We start from the raw sequence: 13602 nt of genomic DNA, 5'->3' as shown, positions 1-13602 counted from the left end.
GTGCTCTGGAGGCCTGCATCGTCAGAGAGAGAGCTAGAGGCATTATTCTGCATATGCTCTGGAGGCCTGCATCGTCAGAGAGAGCTAGAGGAATTATTCTGCATATGCTCTGGAGGCCTGCATCGTCAGAGAGAGCTAGAGGCATTATTCTGTATGTGCTCTGGAGGCCTGCATCATCAGAGAGAGAGCTAGAGGCATTATTCTGTATATGCTCTGGAGGCCTGCATCGTCAGAGAGAGCTAGAGACATTATTCTGTATGTGCTCTGGAGGCCTGCACCGTCAGAGAGAGCTAGAGGCATTATTCTGTATATGCTCTGGAGGCCTGCATCGTCAGAGAGAGCTAGAGGCATTATTCTGTATATGCTCTGGAGGCCTGCATCGCCAGAGAGAGAGCTAGAGACATTATTCTGTATGTGCTCTGGAGGCCTGCATCGTCAGAGCGAGCTAGAGGCATTATTCTGTATGTGCTCTGGAGGCATGCGTCATCAGAGAGAGAGCTAGAGACATTATTCTGTATGTGCTCTGGAGGCCTGCATCGTCAGAGAGAGCTAGAGACATTATTCTGTATATGCTCTGGAGGCCTGATTCGTCAGAGAGAGAGAGCTAGAGGCATTATTCTGTATGTGCTCTGGAGGCCTGCATCGTCAGAGAGAGAAAGCTAGAGACATTATTTTTTATGTGCTCTGGAGGCCTGCATCGTCAGAGAGAGAGCTAGAGGCATTATTCTGTATGTGCTCTGGAGGCCTGCATCGTCAGAGAGAGAGAGCTAGAGACATTATTTTTTATGTGCTCTGGAGGCCTGCATCGTCAGAGAGAGAGCTAGAGGCATTATTCTGTATGTGCTCTGGAGGCCTGCATCGTCAGAGAGAGAGCTAGAGGCATTATTCTGCATATGCTCTGGAGGCCTGCATCGTCAGAGAGAGCTAGAGACATTATTCTGTATATGCTCTGGAGGCCTGCATCGTCAGAGAGAGAGAACTAGAGACATTATTCTGTATGTGTTCTGGAGGCCTGCATCGTCAGAGAGAGCTAGAGGCATTATTCTGTATGTGCTCTGGAGGCCTGCATCGTCAGAGAGAGAGAGAGAGCTAGAGACCTTATTTTGTATGTGCTCTGGAGGCCTGCATCGTCAGAGAGAGAGCTAGAGGCATTATTCTGTATGTGCTCTGGAGGCCTGCATCGTCAGAGAGAGAGCTAGAGACATTATTCTGTATATGCTCTGGAGGCCTGCATCGTCAGAGAGAGAGCTAGAGACATTATTCTGGATATGCTCTGGAGGCCTGCATCATCCACAATGGACCATATGTCAAATACTGTTTCTTCTTTCTAATCTTTCATTATTTTACCAGAAACAATTAAATCCCTTTTTCTATGTTTCTTCAAATTTGTAGCATTTCTTATGTCCTATTATTAAATAAGCTAAGACTTTATCATGTTATCCTTGCTAGGTTTTTAATGCATGTACTTCTTGTTCTTGGCTATATACTGTATATGCGTCTTTTGAAAGATTAAATAAATAAAATCAATCAATCATCAGTTGAGACAAATTGCATCCCCAGAGAGAGTCTGACTAAAGGTGCATGTGTGGGTTGGTGGTGTTGTGTGTTCATGATAATTACAGTACAGTTATAGATAAATGGGTCCACACAATAGGAATTCTGTTCCGCTAAATAGTAATTGTGTTTAGTGACGTAAATATAAGGAGGTCGCTTTATCAATCAGCGTGTGTAAATATCTATGAATGGACTGTAATTCCTTAGCAACCCAAGGAGAACCATCACACGCTGAATGAATCAGTCTGGTGACCTCTGACCGAGTCACACTGGGCTGAGTGGTGTGTGTGTGTGTGTGTGTGTGTGTGTGTGTGTGTGTGTGTGTGTGTGTGTGTGTGCGTGTGTGTGTGTGTGTGTGTGTACCTGCAGTCCAGCGAGGCGCTGTGCTGTGCAACAGAGAAGGACGTCAGTCCCCCCTGCAACTCTCCTAGTCGGGGGGCCGGCGATATGTTGGAACATAGCAGGTACCCACAATGCACGTCTCTGAAACACACAGGAAGTAGTGATGAACCTTCTCTCTAAGTTCAGGTTCCATTACTTACCTAAACTTTGCTGGACACATGTTATGTTCAAGGATAGAAGTACAGTGCGATGGCATGTCATTGTATTCTGTGTATTGTGTTCTGTGTTCAAACAGGTGTCCTTACTGCTTGTTGCATTGGACCCATGTGTCTTTGTCCTTCCCACAGTTCCCCTTCTCTGTCCCCTCGATGTTCAACTTCTCATAACAGAACTTTTCAGCAGCGGTCGCCTCTGAAAAATCAGACAATGAACAGGGATGATGTCACAACCTACACAGATAACCTGCTTTGAGTGTCATTGAGGTGGATAAAAACGTTTTCATCAGTGATTGAATCAAAAGAGTTTTGTTACTCACTCTCTCCCCACAGGTACTTGCACTGTCTGTCTTTGGTCTTGCACCTCCCGTTGAAGCAACGACCCTGGACACAGAGGAATGGCACACGTCAAACACAAACACACACCTGTACACACCAACTGGTCCACTCTGATTATTCTTGATATCTCTTACCTGTTCCTTTTCACATGAGTAGCCGTCCATCTTGTGCACGTTTGGGGGACACTGGCTGGAGTTACCAGTGCAGTTCTCTGGAATATCACAGTCATTCACTGCCTCCCTACACACCACGCCCATAAAATCCATCTGCCCACACACAACACAACACAGGTCAAAGCATGTCAGCAGGTGTATGACATTTACTCCTGAGGTACTGACCTGTTGCACAGACTACAACCACTATAATTATTATTTGACCCTGCTGGTCATCTATGAACATTTAAACATCTTGAAGAACAATCTGGTCTTAATGGCCATGCACTCTTATAATCTCCACCTGGCACAGCCAGAGAGGACTGGCACCCCCCCAGAGCCTGGTTCCTCTCCACCCGGCACAGCCAGAGAGGACTGGCACCACCTCAGAGCCTGGTTCCTCTCCACCCGGCACAGCCAGAGAGGACTGGCACCCCCCCAGAGCCTGGTTCCTCTCCACCCGGCACAGCCAGAGAGGACTGGCACCACCCCAGAGCCTGGTTCCTCTCCACCCGGCACAGCCAGAGAGGACTGGCACCCCCTCAGAGCCTGGTTCCTCTCCACCCGGCACAGCCAGAGAGGACTGGCACCACCTCAGAGCCTGGTTCCTCTCCACCCAGCACAGCCAGAGAGGACTGGCACCCCCCCAGAGCCTGGTTCCTCTCCACCCGGCACAGCCAGAGAGGACTGGCACCACCTCAGAGCCTGGTTCCTCTCCACCCGGCACAGCCAGAGAGGACTGGCACCCCCTCAGAGCCTGGTTCCTCTCCACCCGGCACAGCCAGAGAGGACTGGCACCCCCTCAGAGCCTGGTTCCTCTCCACCCGGCACAGCCAGAGAGGACTGGCACCCCCTCAGAGCCTGGTTCCTCTCCACCCGGCACAGCCAGAGAGGACTGGCACATCCTCAGAGCCTGGTTCCTCTCCACCTGGCACAGCCAGAGAGGACTGGCACCCCCTCAGAGCCTGGTTCCTCTCCACCCGGCACAGCCAGAGAGGACTGGCACCCCCTCAGAGCCTGGTTCCTCTCCACCCGGCACAGCCAGAGAGGACTGGCACCCCCCCAGAGCCTGGTTCCTCTCCACCCGGCACAGCCAGAGAGGACTGGCACCACCTCAGAGCCTGGTTCCTCTCCACCCGGCACAGCCAGAGAGGACTGGCACCCCCTCAGAGCCTGGTTCCTCTCCACCCGGCACAGCCAGAGAGGACTGGCACCCCCTCAGAGCCTGGTTCCTCTCCACCCGGCACAGCCAGAGAGGACTGGCACCCCCTCAGAGCCTGGTTCCTCTCCACCCGGCACAGCCAGAGAGGACTGGCACATCCTCAGAGCCTGGTTCCTCTCCACCTGGCACAGCCAGAGAGGACTGGCACCCCCTCAGAGCCTGGTTCCTCTCCACCCGGCACAGCCAGAGAGGACTGGCACCCCCTCAGAGCCTGGTTCCTCTCCACCCGGCACAGCCAGAGAGGACTGGCACCCCCTCAGAGCCTGGTTCCTCTCCACCAGGCACAACCAGAGAGGACTGGCACCCCCCCAGAGCCTGGTTCCTCTCCACCCGGCACAGCCAGAGAGGACTGGCACCCCCTCAGAGCCTGGTTCCTCTCCACCCGGCACAGCCAGAGAGGACTGGCACCCCCTCAGAGCCTGGTTCCTCTCCACCCGGCACAGCCAGAGAGGACTGGCACCCCCTCAGAGCCTGGTTCCTCTCCACCAGGCACAGCCAGAGAGGACTGGCACCCCCTCAGAGCCTGGTTCCTCTCCACCTGGCACAGCCAGAGAGGACTGGCACCCCCTCAGAGCCTGGTTCCTCTCCACCAGGCACAGCCAGAGAGGACTGGCACCCCCTCAGAGCCTGGTTCCTCTCCACCCAGCACAGCCAGAAGAGGACTGGCACCCCCTCAGAGCCTGGTTCCTCTCCACCTGGCACAGCCAGAGAGGACTGGCACCCCCTCAGAGCCTGGTTCCTCTCCACCCGGCACAGCCAGAGAGGACTGGCACCCCCTCAGAGCCTGGTTCCTCTCCACCCGGCACAGCCAGAGAGGACTGGCACCCCCTCAGAGCCTGGTTCCTCTCCACCCGGCACAGCCAGAGAGGACTGGCACCCCCCCAGAGCCTGGTTCCTCTCCACCCGGCACAGCCAGAAGAGGACTGGCACCCCCCCAGAGCCTGGTTCCTCTCCACCCGGCACAGCCAGAAGAGGACTGGCACCCCCCCAGAGCCTGGTTCCTCTCCACCCGGCACAGCCAGAAGAGGACTGGCACCCCCCCAGAGCCTGGTTCCTCTCCACCCGGCACAGCCAGAAGAGGACTGGCACCCCCCCAGAGCCTGGTTCCTCTCCACCCGGCACAGCCAGAAGAGGACTGGCACCCCCTCAGAGCCTGGTTCCTCTCCACCCGGCACAGCCAGAGAGGACTGGCACCCCCCCAGAGCCTGGTTCCTCTCCACCCGGCACAGCCAGAAGAGGACTGGCACCCCCTCAGAGCCTGGTTCCTCTCCACCCGGCACAGCCAGAAGAGGACTGGCACCCCCTCAGAGCCTGGTTCCTCTCCACCCGGCACAGCCAGAAGAGGACTGGCACCCCCTCAGAGCCTGGTTCCTCTCCACCCGGCACAGCCAGAAGAGGACTGGCACCCCCTCAGAGCCTGGTTCCTCTCCACCCGGCACAGCCAGAGAGGACTGGCACCCCCTCAGAGCCTGGTTCCTCTCCACCCGGCACAGCCAGAAGAGGACTGGCACCCCCCCAGAGCCTGGTTCCTCTCCACCCGGCACAGCCAGAAGAGGACTGGCACCCCCTCAGAGCCTGGTTCCTCTCCACCCGGCACAGCCAGAAGAGGACTGGCACCCCCTCAGAGCCTGGTTCCTCTCCACCCGGCACAGCCAGAAGAGGACTGGCACCCCCTCAGAGCCTGGTTCCTCTCCACCAGGCACAGCCAGAGAGGACTGGCACCCCCTCAGAGCCTGGTTCCTCTCCACCAGGCACAGCCAGAGAGGACTGGCACCCCCTCAGAGCCTGGTTCCTCTCCACCAGGCACAGCCAGAGAGGACTGGCACCCCCTCAGAGCCTGGTTCCTCTCCACCAGGCACAGCCAGAGAGGACTGGCACCCCCCCAGAGCCTGGTTCCTCTCCACCCGGCACAGCCAGAAGAGGACTGGCACCCCCCCAGAGCCTGGTTCCTCTCCACCCGGCACAGCCAGAAGAGGACTGGCACCACCTCAGAGCTTGGTTCCTCTCCACCCGGCACAGCCAGAGAGGACTGGCACCCCCCCAGAGCCTGGTTCCTCTCCACCCGGCACAGCCAGAAGAGGACTGGCACCCCCTCAGAGCCTGGTTCCTCTCCACCCGGCACAGCCAGAGAGGACTGGCACCCCCTCAGAGCTTGGTTCCTCTCCACCCGGCACAGCCAGAAGAGGACTGGCACCCCCTCAGAGCCTGGTTCCTCTCCACCCGGCACAGCCAGAAGAGGACTGGCACCCCCTCAGACCCTGGTTCCTCTCCACCAGGCACAGCCAGAGAGGACTGGCACCCCCTCAGAGCCTGGTTCCTCTCCACCAGGCACAGCCAGAGAGGACTGGCACCCCCTCAGAGCCTGGTTCCTCTCCACCAGGCACAGCCAGAGAGGACTGGCACCCCCCCAGAGCCTGGTTCCTCTCCACCCGGCACAGCCAGAAGAGGACTGGCACCCCCCCAGAGCCTGGTTCCTCTCCACCCGGCACAGCCAGAAGAGGACTGGCACCACCTCAGAGCTTGGTTCCTCTCCACCCGGCACAGCCAGAGAGGACTGGCACCCCCTCAGAGCTTGGTTCCTCTCCACCCGGCACAGCCAGAAGAGGACTGGCACCCCCCCAGAGCCTGGTTCCTCTCCACCAGGCACAGCCAGAAGAGGACTGGCACCCCCCCAGAGCCTGGTTCCTCTCCACCCGGCACAGCCAGAGAGGACTGGCACCCCCTCAGAGCTTGGTTCCTCTCCACCCGGCACAGCCAGAAGAGGACTGGCACCCCCTCAGAGCTTGGTTCCTCTCCACCCGGCACAGCCAGAAGAGGACTGGCACCCCCTCAGAGCCTGGTTCCTCTCCACCCGCCACAGCCAGAAGAGGACTGACACCCAATCAGAGCTTGGTTCCTCTCCACCTGGCACAGCCAGAAGAGGACTGGCACCCCCTCAGAGCCTGGTTCCTCTCCACCCGGCACAGCCAGAAGAGGACTGGCACCCCCTCAGAGCCTGGTTCCTCTCCACCCGGCACAACCAGAAGAGGACTGGCACCCCCCCAGAGCTTGGTTCCTCTCCACCAGGCACAACCAGAAGAGGACTGGCACCCCCCCAGAGCCTGGTTCCTCTCTAGGTTCCTGCCTTTCTAGGGAGTTTTTCCAAGCCACCGTTCTTCTACAACTGTATTGCTTGTTGTTTGGGGTTTTAGGCTGGGTTTCTATATAACACTTCATGACATTTGCTGATGTTAAAAGGGCTTTATAAATACATTTGATTGATTGATTATGCATAAGTGCATATTTGCTTGTTGTGACAATGCATAGTGTCTTGTACCTGACAGTTGTTACAGCAGAGTCCGTCGCTACACTTTGAGCCTTGTGTGAGTGTACACTTCTGACAGCACTTCTCTCCCTCCCTCTCGCACTCCTAGTGAAGGAACACAAACACATAGAAACAAACGCATATGAATCAAGGTTCCCTGTAGATTCTCCAGGACCAGAGGTGTCTAGGGCCAATGTCTGTCCACTCTCAGCTACTCACCGCTGGGCTGCCACAGTCACACTCCTCCCCTGGCTCCACCAAACCATTCCCACACTCTGGAGGGTCAACCAGCTGGAGTCACAGAGAGCGAGGGGGGAGAGTGAAAGAGAGTAGAGAGAGAAAGAGAGTGGTTAGGTTTATCTAAGCGCTTTGGGTGAAATTTAAGAAAAGCGCTTTATAGGCTTTGAAGTTATTTTCTTCATTATCCCCTCCAGGGGTGTGTGTGTGTTGTGTCTGTGTGTTGTGCGTGGGCTGTGCGTGTGTTGTGCGTGTGTACCTTTATGGGTTTGTTGAAGAGACAGGCTCCACCACCACTGTTGAGGAAGGTATGGTACTCCTCCACGTTGCAGTTGGAGAACCTCTTGGGCAGGTAGAAGCTGTTCAACACAACCACAGAGTCACGCAGTTACAGTGGAAACAAGTGCAGCACGTCAACAACAACACACATCCCTCTGAGACACACTGTGCCACTCTTGTGTTGCTTTAGCGTTGTCCTTACAGAGAGAAGGCCAGTAGTGTGGTATATACTTACAAATTACCGTATATGAACAGGAAGGAAACATTCACCACAAAACGTGTTGAACAAGACTGACTAACATTTCTGACTGATTCTAAGAGTTGGTTCCATTTCAGTCCAATCCAATCCCTTACAGCCCACCATCTATAGAATAACACACCTTTTATCTGTTGATGACCACAGTCTAAGTCAGGGTCAAAGAATAGGGAGAGTAACGGTATGGCATTGGCATACAAGATTAATATTGACTGATGGTGTGTAGAGGAAATAATATTTGTCACATTATTGTTGTTGTCCTTGTTGTTGCTTCTGGTTGTGAATCATAACCTATGCACAATCAGTGATGTGTGGTGGCAGAAATCAGGTCCCATTGATAGCTTAAGGACAAAGGTGTCTTTTGTTGCAGAAATTGATTGACCTCAAATTAATACATTTCTGCAGACCACCTTTGCCCTGAAGTAATCAACAGCACCTGGTTTGCTAGTAAGCAACTGACACTCAATCAGGGGTCTTTCTGTTGTTAGTCTGTCATTGTTAGTGTTGACCCCTTGCTGCTCTGCATTACTGCAATCAGGGCGTAGCCTCAGATGCTATTGTCCTGTCTCGCCATAGCACTGTTGCTAAATGATACAGCAAATATGTATCCGCTTTGAGTAGTAATGCTAGTGAGTGGCTAATGGGAGCTAGTGCTGTAAACACAATGCAGCAAATCCTGGGCCCAACAGGAGCTTTCCCGGAGAAAGGAAATGGTGGAAGTCAAGGGGCTGAGTTGAGTGTGGATTATTGTAGCACTTACAATAGTAGTGAGAGTCATACTGATTAGCAATCAAACAAAGGCTCACAATAACAGAGATAGGGATAGAGAGAGAGACCTCCAATGAATCACTGGCAATGTAGATATACATCAACCCTCCCTTACTTCTTTCTATGTTTCTCTCGGTCTCTTCTTCTCTCTCGCTAAACACTCTAAATGAAGAGAGGATCGTGTATGATGACTGATAAAGAACATTTCCCATTTGTGGGTGGTGCCCCAACATAGCCTCAACATAGTAAAACCCTCAGTAATGAAGAACCTAACACAGAGGAACCCAGGGTGATACAAACACAAGTCTCTCATTCATCCAGTGCATTATGGCACCCCCAGGCTGGCTAACAACCCAATTGTGCACACACACACACACACACACACACACACACACACACACACACACACACACACACACACACACACACACACACACACACACACACACACACACACACACACACACACACACACACACACAAAGGAACCCAGATAGAACCCAAACCCTTTTGATGGAGAGAACCACCACACAGTAGACTGTCAGTATTAGTTAATAGGAACAGACATGCAGGCGCTGAGAAACGAAAATAAAAAGTCCATCAATGGGCATGACTGATACTTGCTCATTGAATACGAGTGTCTGAAATACCATTGACCTCTGCGTAGAGAGAGGGAGTCTGGGTAAGAGCCATGTGCTGGGGAAAGGGTAAATAATAACTTCTGACCTTTGACATGTTACATGCTGACCCCACAGAGAGGTTGCAAAAGTCAGATAACAATATCAAAGATAGAATCCTAAGAGGGGTCAGTGCTGTTGAGTACAGTATTAATGGAGATAAATCACGGGAATGACATTGCAGACTGTATCAATCGGTTAGATGGACAAGACATGATGGGTAGGGCTCATTGTCAAAGCTTTAAGGGGGAAAAGGGATCCCCCTATGAGTATAACAGTAGTACAATCCGTTGCTCCAAAAGTGCTCAGCGAGTGACATCAGCCCAAAACTGAAAATATATATGAAAATAAATCTGAAAAATATATGTACATAATGAACATAAATAAATACAGCTGAGATCAGACCACAGAGCTGTATTTCTTTACACTGCATCATCTGAAGAAGAAGACGAAGCTACGGCGGGACGTCGAGCCACAGAGGCCGTAATGCTATTGGATGGAATGGGAAAGGTTGAGATGACTGACAACCCTTCCAGGCAGCCGATTGGTTCAAACTGCACGAGCAGCGTTCCAGCCAAGCTTCTGCTCACCTGCTGTCCCATTTGGGATTGAGAAGAAACGCAAGAGGTATTAAAGAAGAGGGGTAAAGACACACATCCTCCATACTAACACACAAAGCGCTCACACACAGTTGCATCCATATAGATACACTCACCCACACAAGCTGCAAAGCAGCAAGCGTGTACACACAGAAATACACAATGAACGGTGAACATTTGGCTGACAAGGACAGCACAAGAGCTCCACAGTTAACCAAGAGAGGTATAACATATTATTCAGAACATAGAATGTGATTGGTGGAACTCTACGTGGCAGTTAAGGACATGACCAATCACTCACAGATAGTATTACTAATATGAATCCCTGGCCAAACAGTCCAGTGCCTGAAGTTACTGATGTCTGGAGTAAACAACAGCCTCTACTGCCATCTAGTGGAACATTTCCTGAACTACAACGCAGTCTAAAGTATTTTCTAATGCTCCAGACATTGTTAACCCAGAGTCAACACTAACAAGATAATCACTGTGAATGTATTATTTGTCCTGATTCAGATGATTTCCCCTGTCTAAATGTCCAACTAAGTCAGACTGACTGTTTTTCTGGGTAGTCACTTTCTGTCCAGGCTAAGATGGACAAAGGTGGCATTATCATCAGAACTGATGAACAAGTATATGAGATATTAGTTCTTAGTCGGAGTTAAGGTTAGGTTCAGGGTTAGGATTAGGTTTAAGGTTGAGGGTTAGGTTTAAGGGTGAGAGTTAGGGGTAAGGTTATGGTGAGTTAGGGTTAGTGGTTAAAAGTGCAGTACTTCCATCCTTTCTAACATGGTCAGATAGTCTCTTAGAGAAGAGGGTTATCACTAACACACTATGACATCACAGCGACACAGAGATGCACAGAGGGAACACATGTTTGGAATGTCGGCATTGCCGCGGGAGATGGAGTCTGTTGCCGTGGCAGTGTGCGACGGGTTGTTTGGGAAACAAAGTACTTTAGATTAAACTTACCCAACATCATCCATGATGCAGCCAGACCAACGGTCATCACACTTGCACTCACCTGTGGAACACACAACATACATGTCTCTGTGTGGCCAGTGTGTGTGTGTGTGTGTGTGTGTGTGTGTGTGTGTGTGTGTGTGTGTGTGTGTGTGTGTGTGTGTGTGTGTGTGTGTGTGTGTGTGTGTGTGTGTGTGTGTGTGTGTGTGTGTGTGTGTGTGTGTGTGTGTGTGTGTGTGTGTGTGTGTGTCTGTGTGTGTCTGTGTACGTGTACAGAATTGTACCGTTGAGGATCCTCTTCTTGTCAGAAAAGATGCCAATGTTTTGTCCCAGAGACTGGGCCAGGGTTATGGCCATCTCATCTGTCTTGCCATACTGACAGAGGAAGGGAGGAGAAAAGAAAGAGAGAGAACAGAGAGAGTAAGTTGTTAAATTGTGCCTAAAAGAGATGCTGATTGTGGTCCATTTTTATCCTGAAGCGGGGCCTACCTCGTTGACTCCTCCTCCTTTAGTTAGAGAACAGACTCCTCCCATATAGGAAGCTCCTCCCCAGCTGCTATGGAACCGGTTCCCTCTGGTAAAAAGAGAGGAAGTGATTAAATCTCTAAACCGGGGTTCCCAGACTTTTTTGTGCCGTCAAATAAGGATGTCACCAACAGCCAATGTCAACTTTTTCATTTGGGGCTTTGACTATTACAAATCAGCCTGACAGGAAGCATGGTTTGAAATGACTAAAATGCATCACCCCCTCTCCCCCACTCCACAGAGACAGACAGAACCCATACCACCCCCTCTCCCCCACTCCACAGAGACAGACAGAACCCATACCACCCCCTCTCCCCCACTCCACACAGAGACAGACAGAACCCATACCACCCTCTCTCCCCCACCCCACACAGAGACAGACAGAACCCATACCACCCCCTCTCCCCCACTCCACAGAGACAGACAGAACCCATACCACCCCCTCTCCCCCACTCCACAGAGACAGACAGAACCCATACCACCCCCTCTCCCCCACTCCACAGAGACAGACAGAACCCATACCACCCCCCTCCCCCACCCCACACAGAGACAGACAGAACCCATACCACCCCCTCTCCCCCACCCCACAGAGACAGACAGAACCCATACCACCCCCCCTCCCCCACCCCACACAGAGACAGACAGAACCCATACCACCCCCTCTCCCCCACCCCACACAGAGACAGACAGAACCCATACCACCCCCTCTCCCCCACCCCACACAGAGACAGACAGAACCCCTACCACCCCCTCTCCCCCACCCCACACAGAGACAGACAGAACCCCTACCACCCCCTCTCCCCCACCCCACAGAGACAGACAGAACCCATACCACCCCCTCTCCCCCACCCCACACAGAGACAGACAGAACCCATACCACCCCCTCTCCCCCACCCCACACAGAGACAGACAGAACCCATACCACCCCCTCTCCCCCACTCCACAGAGACAGACAGAACCCATACCACCCCCTCTCCCCCACTCTACAGAGACAGACAGAACCCATACCACCCCCTCTCCCCCACTCCACAGAGACAGACAGAACCCATACCACCCCCCCTCCCCCACCCAACACAGAGACAGACAGAACCCATACCACCCCCTCTCCCCCACCCCAGACAGAGACAGACAGAACCCATACCACCCCCTCTCCCCCACCCCACACAGAGACAGACAGAACCCATACCACCCCCTCTCCCCCACCCCACACAGAGACAGACAGAACCCATACCACCCCCTCTCCCCCACCCCACACAGAGACAGACAGAACCCATACCACCCCCTCTCCCCCACCCCACAGAGACAGACAGAACCCATACCACCCCCTCTCCCCCACCCCACACAGAGACAGACAGAACCCATACCACCCCCTCTCCCCCACCCCACACAGAGACAGACAGAACCCATACCACCCCCTCTCCCCCACCCCACACAGAGACAGACAGAACCCATACCACCCCCCCTCCCCCACCCCACACAGAGACAGACAGAACCCATACCACCCCCTCTCCCCCACCCCACACAGAGATAGACAGAACCCATACCACCCCCTCTCCCCCACCCCACAGAGACAGACAGAACCCATACCACCCCCTCTCCCCCACCCCACAGAGACAGACAGAACCCATACTACCCCCTCTCCCCCACCCCACACAGAGACAGACAGAACCCATACCACCCCCTCTCCCCCACCCCACACAGAGACAGACAGAACCCATACCACCCCCCCTCCCCCACCCCACACAGAGACAGACAGAACCCATACCACCCCCTCTCCCCCACTCCACAGAGACAGACAGAACCCATACCACCCCCTCTCCCCCACTCCACACAGAGACAGACAGAACCCATACCACCCTCTCTCCCCCACTCCACAGAGACAGACAGAACCCATACCACCCCCCCTCCCCCACCCCACACAGAGACAGACAGAACCCATACCACCCCCTCTCCCCCACCCCACACAGAGACAGACAGAACCCATACCACCCCCTCTCCCCCACTCCACAGAGACAGACAGAACCCATACCACCCCCTCTCCCCCACTCTACAGAGACAGACAGAACCCATACCACCCCCTCTCCCCCACTCCACAGAGACAGACAGAACCCATACCACCCCCCCTCCCCCACCCAACACAGAGACAGACAGAACCCATACCACCCCCTCTCCC

General features: G+C 53.6%; 1 protein-coding gene across 1 annotated transcript in view; it reads right to left on the bottom strand.

Annotated features, from left to right (window-relative positions):
- LOC129857058 (disintegrin and metalloproteinase domain-containing protein 22-like) overlaps positions 1–13602 on the bottom strand; it is a 136526-nt gene that overhangs the window by 20209 nt on the left and 102715 nt on the right. The window contains exons 12-21 of the mRNA XM_055924961.1: positions 11394–11478; positions 11189–11279; positions 10914–10965; positions 7625–7724; positions 7348–7419; positions 7141–7233; positions 2585–2716; positions 2432–2495; positions 2202–2307; positions 1918–2037 (exon numbers count right to left, since the gene is read on the bottom strand). Of these exons, the coding sequence (XP_055780936.1) occupies positions 1918–2037; positions 2202–2307; positions 2432–2495; positions 2585–2716; positions 7141–7233; positions 7348–7419; positions 7625–7724; positions 10914–10965; positions 11189–11279; positions 11394–11478 (915 nt within the window). The remainder of the gene's footprint in view (positions 1–1917; positions 2038–2201; positions 2308–2431; positions 2496–2584; positions 2717–7140; positions 7234–7347; positions 7420–7624; positions 7725–10913; positions 10966–11188; positions 11280–11393; positions 11479–13602) is intronic.

The sequence above is a fragment of the Salvelinus fontinalis genome, chromosome 6, assembly GCF_029448725.1.
Source record: "Salvelinus fontinalis isolate EN_2023a chromosome 6, ASM2944872v1, whole genome shotgun sequence".
NCBI classification, from domain to species: domain Eukaryota; kingdom Metazoa; phylum Chordata; class Actinopteri; order Salmoniformes; family Salmonidae; genus Salvelinus; species Salvelinus fontinalis.
Note: the sequence above shows the minus strand (reverse complement) of the source record. Positions and strands in the feature narration are given on the sequence as shown.